The sequence below is a fragment of the Harpia harpyja genome, chromosome 16 (genome assembly GCF_026419915.1).
Source record: "Harpia harpyja isolate bHarHar1 chromosome 16, bHarHar1 primary haplotype, whole genome shotgun sequence".
Taxonomy (NCBI): domain Eukaryota; kingdom Metazoa; phylum Chordata; class Aves; order Accipitriformes; family Accipitridae; genus Harpia; species Harpia harpyja.
The window spans coordinates 33,134,935-33,144,671 of NC_068955.1; the positions used below are offsets into that span (position 1 = coordinate 33,134,935).

The window sequence follows — 9,737 nt, forward strand, 5'->3', positions numbered from 1 at the left end:
GCTTCCGACTTTGCCTGGGCGATCTGGCAGGAGGTTAAACCCATCCTGCTCAGGCATTCTGAAATGAGTTTTCAGAGCAAAATAAAATAACCCTCCCCCAGTTCATAGTCCAGAAAGTGATCATTTTGTAATGTTAGAGGCTACAAAGGAAATGGTAGCAATCTCGTGAACGAAAGATTTATGCCATGGCCTCCCTGCCACTCCCTGCCCTGTTCATGTGAAATGTTTCGTGTTTTATTTGTTATCTTACAATGTTTGTATCAGATAAATGCATAGCATTCAAAATATGCCTAGTTTTCCATGCCTTTGATTATGAAGGAAATGCACACCTACAGGTAGGCAGGTAAAATGGTGATTTTTCTGAAGGGTTTTTTTTTTTTTTCATGCAGAATTGAAGGAGCAATTGGTTTTTAATTTGAAATAAGAGTATTCATTTCAGAAATATGTGCTTTTGTGAGACTTGCTGTCCCACTGGTGAGCTGCTTCTTACTGCCAGCACTACATAGGAAAAATAGTAGAGGTTTGTCTCTTGCTTTATTTGAAAACAACGGCCACGTATGATCTGTGAGCACTTGGATGCTACTCCTTGGTGAACCTTCTTTACCTACAAGTGCCCTACCCATAGAAAAAGTAATTGGTTTGACCTGATCTTTGTTGTTATAAGCCAGCCTGGTGGGAATAGAGATGCCATGAGTGGTCTTATGCTGTATGACTTCTCTCAGAGATCTCTTGGAATGGAAGCACTTAGTTCTGAGTAGGCTTAGGCAACTTTCTAGTTTGTGGCAGGACCAAGGAGTCTTGGATTGGGGTAGCAAACAATAAACTATAACTCTTTGCCTGTACACTCCGGTGGCTTTATTTTTTGTGTGTGTTCTAATGGTACAGAATGAGCCAGAGCCGGCTGTTCGCAAGAGCTATCAAGCTGTGGAGAGAGATGGGGAGATTATCCGGGTACGAGATACTGTCCTCTTGAAATCAGGACCCCGGAAGAAATCTATGCCATATGTTGCGAAGATATCAGCACTGTGGGAAGACCCCAAAACAGGTACTGTGCCAAAAGAGTATGTATTGCCTTTGTGCTTGACAGATGAGGGTGAGCTGGAACCGGGGAAGTGATGGATCTCAGGAGAGCTGCAGGCTTGTTAGGGTACTCCACTGCTGCCAGACCAGGTGATAAAGAGGAAGAGATTAGCTCCATGGCTTTTGTTCAGATGGTTGCAGGAACTGAAATGCTCTTTAATCACTAGCCTGGGACTGGTAATCAAAATCTTCCTGGTCGTGAAAGCGCATAATATCTGCCAAGTGCCCATCTTAGCAATGATCTCCTTTATTATTTCATTGCAGCAGACATCTCAGGAGCTGCTGTTTACTCAAATGCTCTATCCAGCATCTGGGCTGGGACTTGGTGTGCAGCACGGGCTTGTCTGTGGAAGCTCTTGATGGGACCTGAGTGGAGGTGGTGATTGGAGTGGGGTGTGGTTTTGATGTTAAGGTCCTGTGTCTGACTAGCGATACCTGAACCAAGGGATCTGTGCCAAATGTTATAAAGTAAAGGTCTTGCTTAAAAGTTTAAAAAAAAAAAGAAAAAAAAAAAAAGTTACGTGTAAAAAAAGTGATCAGCATGTGGTGAGGCCCATCTTGGTCATGTCATACTGCGACAGCAATTCTGGCATGAACCTGTGAGTTAATGCTGCAAGTACTGAGCTTTGGATGAGCATCTTTGCCAGCCTGCAGTCTGAATGGATACATTTTTCAGATGGAAACGTTTGATTTTGGTTTTTGGGGTTTTTTTTTTTGTGTGTGTGTGTGTGTGTCTAACTGACCTCTTTGTGATGATGTAACACAAGTAGAAGGGGGGGAAGGTATAACGGAATAGCAATGTGACCGACTTCATACAGCCTCTTGCTGTAACAAAAGGACACCTAGTTCAGCATGAAATATTTATCACTGCACAGCTGCCTCTACGTGAGCGCTGTGGGAATGAAAGGGATGAAGCAGGAGGAGGAAGCTGGGTATTAGTGGGAAAACACTATGAGAAAACTGAGGCTTGACATATTTTAATAAATCTTCTTGTAGGGGAGCTGATGATGAGCCTCCTGTGGTATTACAGACCGGAGCACACTCAGGGAGGCCGCAACCCCAGTATGCACCAGGTGAGCCATCCCAGTGTGAAACTCGGGGCGGGGGTATCCTGGTATTTCTGTATTTCTGCAGGAAGAGGGGATTAGCCTGACTATCTCCCTGCATTCCTGGGTGGCCTCAAACTCGGGACTGAGCTTCTGTTTTGAGTAAAGTGGAGCTGTCTTTTGGCTGTGATGCAGCTGTTGCCAGATGTGTTGAGTGGTGGTGTCCCATAGATGGGCTTTTCCCCCATTTATTGTCATGTGTAGAAACTCTGGGCTGTAACAGAAGCTGCTGTGTTCTTTACATGGCTGCCTCTGTTAAGTTTTAATGTTTCGCCCTTTAATCTGAGAAAATTGTGCGCATTAAGTGAAAAGTTTTGACTGCAACCTTAGGAGTAAGGAAGAGTGAGTTAATACTGAATCAAGATCAGATGCCTTTCTGAAAAGGGTATTCTAATTCACCCAGAAATGCAGAGCTCGATGCAAAAGCTCGTGCTGCAATTCTGCAGGACATTGGAGTACCTATATCATGTGCTGGCTTTTTAACATAAATCCTTTAATCTGCTGCTTAAACTCCAGAAACTTGTTTGTTTTGTGCAGGAACGTGGATGCATCATCCTTCCCCTGTATAGATTTATGAGGAGAATTAAAGACTGACTTGAGGATGTTGTGCCAGTATAATAGAGTTTGCCTTTTAAAAGGAGAAACGTGTGAATCATTATGACTTCACGCCTTGCTCTGCTTTGCATGGGCTTGTGTTGGGTGACAAGATAAGCTGTTTTTAAACTGGGAATGGAGAATTTACTGCTGTTTTCAACCCACCAAAATACTTGGTGTATTTTTCCTTTATTTACTTTTTTAAATAAAAGAGGAGGGAGGGGATGGGTGAGAGCAGGACTGAGGAAGAGCCAGGGAATTGTACCTGCCTGACTTGTAGGACACAGATGAGTTTCTAAACCAAAACGTGGTACCTTATAGTTTTCTGGTCCGTAAATGAAGCCTGACTGTATCCAGTTGCATTTTAGTGTAGAGAGAGTGCCAGTAGTCTGGCCAGGAGGAATTAAGCCAGTTTCTTGCACACCTGCTTAATTACACAAGACTTCAAATGAGAGAGTGCCATTTCGGCTGAGTAGCTGGGATGGGCTTGCCAAAGATGACTCAGATAGTTTTGATTTAAGGAGTAGACCAAAACCCCAACGTGCAGAAGCAAGGTGTGGCATTTTCAGTTTCTCTGATTAAGCATGTCCCCAAACGGTGACCCTTTTGTGAGTCTTTCCTTCCAGCTTGCTTCCTTCCTCAGGCCTGTGAGCAGAAACAAAGCCTGCAGGTGATGCTTCCGGATTTGTGCAGAGCATCCTTATTCCCAGAGATTGTCTTTGCTGACCTAACCACACCTGAAATTCTTTCAAATGGCTCTGTCTGGGTTGCCCCATATCTAACCATTCCTGCCTGCTGCAGAGCCAAGTTTCCTAAATTACCCTGGGAAAAAGGGCTATTGCTACTTCCCTTACTAAACTAGCCTTTTTAATTGAATTGGCATGAGGAAAGGGTTGGAAAAGAAGGGATTCCTTTAGCTTTGATGTAGAGATGGATTAGAAAGACTGGTCGTGTGTCACAGGGTAGTCGTAAAGACAGCAAAGTGCTATTCAGCCTCCATTTCAATTCTTAACTGTAGAAATGAATTAGAAGCGTTTCCAGCACAGGAAAGGGAAAATGAATGAAGAACATCCCTAGGAGCTCAGAAGAATGTGTGGGTGGGGAGTCTTCTAACCTCCTGCCTGCAGGAGCATTGCTCACTGGGTTTTCTGGATGCAGTCTGAAGGCTCCTTCCACGTGGAGTCTGTGCACAAAGTCAGACTGTGGATAAGCTGGAGCAAAGGCACCTCTTGCAGGGGTTTTTCTGAGCCTCTGCAGTACCTCCCCTGATAGACTCGGCCTTCCTCCCTCTTACCTGTCTCGTTGTCATTCCTAGGCATCGCAATAGTGCTTTCAAAATGCTGCTTTTTTCCAGTGCAGCATTGGAAAAGCTCATCTCCTGGGACACTTCTCAGCGGTGGCCACAAGCTGTCTGTCATCCCCAGGAGGAAAGAGGAGGCTGAGTGGTATAACTGGTAGCAGCCTTGCTGCTGAAGTGCTTTTTGTAACATCGGCAGTATGTGTGGGGTTTGGACACTTGGCCTCACAGAGTGTGCTGGGCAGTGTTAAATGATGGGAGAACTCTTAATGCTTTGCTCACGTGTTGCTGGATAAAATTCTGGTGCACACTATAAATAGGTCCCAAAACACCTGGAAGGTGTCTGCCTTATGTGAAATACGGGCTCTAAAGAGTATCTGCTATGAGCATGCTTTGATAGACTTCCCTTTAAGGTGATGGGTGAAGGTGTGGAACTAGCTCTACCTCCCTGGGGCTCTTGGTCAGCTGGGTGACCTCTTCCTTCCTTCTCTTGCAGAATGAGATCTTTGCATCCCGGCATCAGGACGAAAACAGTGTTGCCTGCATAGAGGAGAAATGCTACGTGCTGACCTTTGCAGAGTACTGCAGGTAGGTGGTGCTCTTAACTTGCTGCTGTTCCTGAGACCTTCATCTGTCTCCAGCTTTTGTCACTCTTTCCATTTCCAACCATCACCCAGCAGAACTGTCCCAGCTTTACAGACTTTGGTCTAGCTGGAGCTGGATGAATTACACTCACTCTACATACAAGTTTGGTACTGCAGTCTGTGGGTGCTTCTTCCACTCTAGCATTATTACGTCTCTGTTTCGTGTAATATATATGCTCTAAGGGGCTCGCAAATGTTTATGCTTGTATGACCTTGGTACCACAGCATGTGGACATCAGTGGAGGATGGTGCAGGAAAACCTGTAACTTGGAGCTAAAAACTAAGCAAGGCAGGAAATCATCCTGTATATCTATCCCCTATGGTACACGGGTGCCATAGCTAGCCAAAAGGCCTGCTGATACACTTTTGTCAGTGTTGCTACTAGACACTAGTGTATGTGCTCACAAATCTGGGTGTTTTGGCAGCAGCATCTCTCCGAGTAGTGACTCAGGCCTTTACTGTTAAGCTCTGGTTGATTGAATTGAAACTTTGTCGGTAAGAACTTCCGAGCATCCATATTCAAGACTGCCATCCTTTGATGGATGGATGTGCAGGGCAGAATGAAAATAGGGGTTGGATGGACACACAAATCCATAATGCAAAATAGTGCTTTAAATCTCTTCCGTTTTGCTGAGTGCATCTTGTTGACTGTGCAGTCTTGTTGCAGAGGGGATGTTTAAACCCTAATGCAGTCTTCTTAGTCCTCCTGTTCCTAGCCTAGGGCTCTGCTGTTTGAATTTCTGAAACCAAACTGTTTTACAAACTCTTTATAGGCTGAATTTTGCTCTTTCTTTTGGAAACTCTAAAAAACAAAACAACAAAAAAACCTAAGCCCAAAACCACAAAACACCCACCCCCCTGCCCCACCCAAAACCAAGCAACCAAAAAAAAAAACAAACCCCTAAGCTTTGGATCCAAACAGCTCATTTCCTTTCTAACAGCCTAGTCCTCTGGAACGGCTATTGGCAGGAATTTTTTCATGCTGTTTGTGGGTAAGGTCACCTTTGAGAGGAAGGCATCCTGAATTCTTCATTTGCCTAAACAGCAGCCTGATGTATAAGCCTTTTCTGGGGCTAATTAACAAAAACGAGGCCAAAGTAGTAAAAGCAAGGTGGATTAACTGCAGTCATCTTTCATACTCTATGGCATCCACCAGTATAGAAATGTAAACCGCTGTGCTGCTTCCTACAGTTCAGGGTGGGCTCAAAAGCAGTAGCTACTTCATGTCCTTCTCTTGAGCAAAGCTTAATTCCCCTCCGCACCCCTCCCCTTCCCCTTCCCCCCCTTGTCCTTCGGCAGCCACAGTTGTGGCTTCTGGTGAGACAGACTGACACAAACAGCGGAAGGTGAAACGAGTTTGTGCTAACTCTTCTAATGTAATTGCGTTGCAGATTTTGTGCCTTGGCAAAGCGTCGAGTCGAAGGGATCCCAGGCAGGAAAACAATTATGGTTCCTCCCTCGGAAGAGTACTCCACACCTCTGCACCGCAAGGTGCCTGAGGACACTGACCCTGAGCTGGTTTTCCTCTGTCGTCACGTCTACGACTTCAGACACGGGCGCATCTTGAAGAACCCGCAGTAGCACCATTCTTCAGTCGGACCGCGGTGAGGATGAGTGGCACCGGAGAGCCGACAGCGGGCGGATGGTCTGGGACATCTGTGCACTCTCGACAACTTACCTTGTGCTGCTTGCAGATGAGAGCGCCCAGCGCTCTTTCCTCGGACTGAAAAGTGTGCGCAGGAGCAGATCCCTGTGGAGGAAGGCAGCAGTTGAAAGCACAGCACTTCATTAAAAGCATAAATGAAAATATATACGTATAAAATAAATATATGTATATAGATATAGGTACTTGCATATGTAAATCTATATCTATATATGTATCTAGAGATGCATATATTGGGAGGGATTTGCAGGGGATAAAAGCCAGTAAACTGAATCCAGAGCCATCACTGGTGGGAATGGTGGAAAGGTGCAGGAGGGGTGCTTTGGTGCATTGTCTGAGTCAAGCTGTGACAGTTCTGTGGTTTTCGTGCCCTGATGTGAAGTGCGAGGACCAGTTCCTTGGCAGAGCACAGGAGAGTCTCCTTTGTCCCACAGGACAGACTGTGAGGATTCCTGGTGGGTGAGATCTGCTTCAAAATACAACCGTTGCTTTGGAAGCTACCTGGATGCAGAGTGGCCTCGTGTCGTGCTTGAATAGGTTTTGCTCCGTCAGGGGGAGAGGTGACCCCTATTTTCCCTCATCTTTCTCTTCCCCTCACCTCACTGTTCTTTGATTCACTGCCTGGACTGGGCTTGGCAGCCAGGCTTGGAAATCTGCTCCATCGCAGAGCAGAGAGGGAGCTGGCAAGATCATAGGCTTTACATCCCAGTGCAGTGTTACGGAGAGCTGTGCCCCTGTCGCAGATGCCCTGACCTTGCCCCAAAGGATCTTGTGCCCCAAAAAGCGCAGCACCAGCAGGCGTGTGTCGCTCTGAAGCTGGGAGCACACAAAGTGGGCTCTGCTGGCGAGAACTATGTTTTCTTTTCTGAGTATTGCTTTTTCTCTAATGGCTTAAGGGGCCGTAGCGATAGAAGTGGGTTTACTCCTTCCCAGTTTGTTTTCCTGTAACATCATTTACAGTCCCTGTTTAACGCCATACATCTTCAGTGTGAAGAAGCTAGAGGCTGGAGGGTGAAATGGCAAACCCTTTTCTTGAGTGTTTTTTGGCTTTTTAAAATTTTAACTTCCCTCCCCTGATGTGACTCTCCTGACCCTGGGCGTACTGTTGAAGCCATCAGCAGTGCTGTCTCAGTGCTGCCTTGCAGCCCCCCCCCCCCCAAACTCATCTTGGCATCCGAGCAAGCTCACCAAAGTGGCTTTGTGGCTCCTGAAAGGAACTGAGCATTGGGAAAGGTTCGCATCGGCAAATGTGACCCGAGCCCCACAGATATTGCCTCTTGCCTTACGTGTATAGATCCTAGATAGACGCTAGTTTATCTTAACGCAAACTGTTCGAGTTTAATTCTAAAGCAAACCAAAGGACAGTGTAACAGTCCGTTTGAGTCACTCACACCAAGCTGGGAGTCCATTTCTAGATTGCACTAACGTAAAGAAGGAGAATCAACACCATCTTGGCCCATGTTCCTGCTGGCTGGAGTTGCTCATTGAAACTAGGGATCTGCATTTTTCCGGTCTTTTGGGGCTTCTGAACTTGTGTTAAATGGTAGAAGTGTTCGTACTGCTTTAATGTTGTCCTGTCAGTGGAAGTAGCACTACCTGTACTCCCCGCGGGCACCAGCACAGTGGGAACGGAGGGCTTGTTGGCTTGCTCCAACGGCTGCACACCTGCCTGGCCTGGAGAGAAAACCCCATAGCAGCAAATGCGTTACATGGAAATAGTTGATTAATGCGGGAGTTCTCCAGAGATTTGCTCTACATACCAAAGAGGGGAACGTGTCTAGAAGATGATGACTTGAGAGAAGACAAGATCTGGCACCTGCCCCAGTGGGCGAGCAGGGCACACGTCTCCTTGCTGTCAGTGGACGATCCCTGCTCAGTGTTGCCAAGGATGCTGGAAAAACCCTATTTATTCTTGCCTGTGTAGCCTGGGGCAAAACCCCAGCTCCAGGAGGTTTGATCCTAGGTGTGCGAGCACGAATTTGCGGGTGAAGCGTCTTATCTCATTTATACCTCAAGATACTGTTAGTGTCAAAGTAATTGCTCAGATTTCTCCTTAACAATTAACTTGGGCACTGGTGGTCTCTTGGAAAGATGCGGTTGGGCTGCTGATACGGTGGTGCTGTATCAGGATGGGAGTCGGGAGCGCTTCGGGGGCTCTCGGGTGAAGGTGCCACGGGGATGCAAGGAGGTGTTGGAGAAAGCGGTCTCTGATGCCGCCAGGAGAGGATGTTAGGCGGCTCTGCTCTTCAGCAGGGAGGGAGGATGCTGGAGAAGCAGAGCCGCTCCTGCCCGTTGCGAAAGAGGGGATCGTGGCTGCCCGGGGCAGAGCAGTGCAGGAGGGGAACGGAGCAGCTGCACCCTGGGGCCGTGGCACGCGATGGTGGCGTGGGAAGCCCTAAATGCACGTGCTTGACTTGGCAGGGACTGCTGTGACACCCAGCCAGAAGCAGGCAAGCTGCCTGCGGCCGCCTTCCTCTAGCAAAAGTGCCATCAGATGCAGGATGCTTCAAGACCCACCTGCCAGGCAAACCCTGAGCATTGCTGCACAGTCAGGGAAGGGTTTGAAACCCAGCCTTGGAAACCACAGTAACTCGCTGAAACTCCTTCTTGTGAACCCTCTCCCCCCTGCTCCCACCTTTGTCCTGGCTCCTCTCCAGGTAGAAGAGAAATTGTACTTGCCCTGGGTCTGGAACGGGCTTTGGCCTGTGTCTGGAGAGGACAAATCCTGACTCTTCTCATGTTAGAATCTGCTTCAGGCCAAGAACATTGTTCAAGATTCACGTGGTTGCTTATGCTGTTGTGCAAACAGCATGTAAATGAATTGAAATGTCTTATCCATAATGAAAATATTTCATGCTTTTTTAATCTATTAGATATGGAAATATTTTTTGAAACTGAAAATGCAGTCGGTAGAATTTAAATTGAAACGTAATACATGTAAAATATATTTTAGTTGATAATTTTGTAAAATGCACTTTTTTGTGTCTCTTCCCTGGTTTCCCAGATCTGTATTTCAGTGTTTACAGATGGAATGAGAACATTCCCTATACCCTCCTTCTGTGAGAAAGATATATTAGAAGTAATTCTTAAAAAATAAATTTGAAAAATCGTATTGATTTAGAAAACAAACCAGTGCTGCGCTGTTCTTCTCTTCCTTGGCTGAACTTCCCACTTGGATCTGTTGGGGTGCAGCACTTAGAAGTGCTTAGAAGGTGCGAGTGTGGGAGCAGACTTGGGTGCTCAGGGTCTTGGGGTGAGCGATCTGGACGCAGCCCACAGCTGAGCTACTGTTGGCTTTTCCAGTGAAAACAGAGCAAGCGGAAGGAGGATCGGCTGTGGCTTGATGTATTTTT

At 46.6% G+C, this 9,737-nt stretch overlaps 1 protein-coding gene across 1 annotated transcript in view; it reads left to right on the forward strand.

Moving 5' to 3' along the window:
* The window catches only part of BAHD1 (bromo adjacent homology domain containing 1), a 42,411-nt gene extending 32,898 nt beyond the window's left edge, over nt 1–9,513 (forward strand). Inside the window, exons 4-7 of the mRNA XM_052811305.1 lie at nt 886–1,045; nt 2,077–2,153; nt 4,574–4,665; nt 6,113–9,513. Of these exons, the coding sequence (XP_052667265.1) occupies nt 886–1,045; nt 2,077–2,153; nt 4,574–4,665; nt 6,113–6,302 (519 nt within the window). The 3' untranslated portion in view covers nt 6,303–9,513. The remainder of the gene's footprint in view (nt 1–885; nt 1,046–2,076; nt 2,154–4,573; nt 4,666–6,112) is intronic.
* The last annotated feature ends 224 nt before the right edge of the window (nt 9,514–9,737 follow it).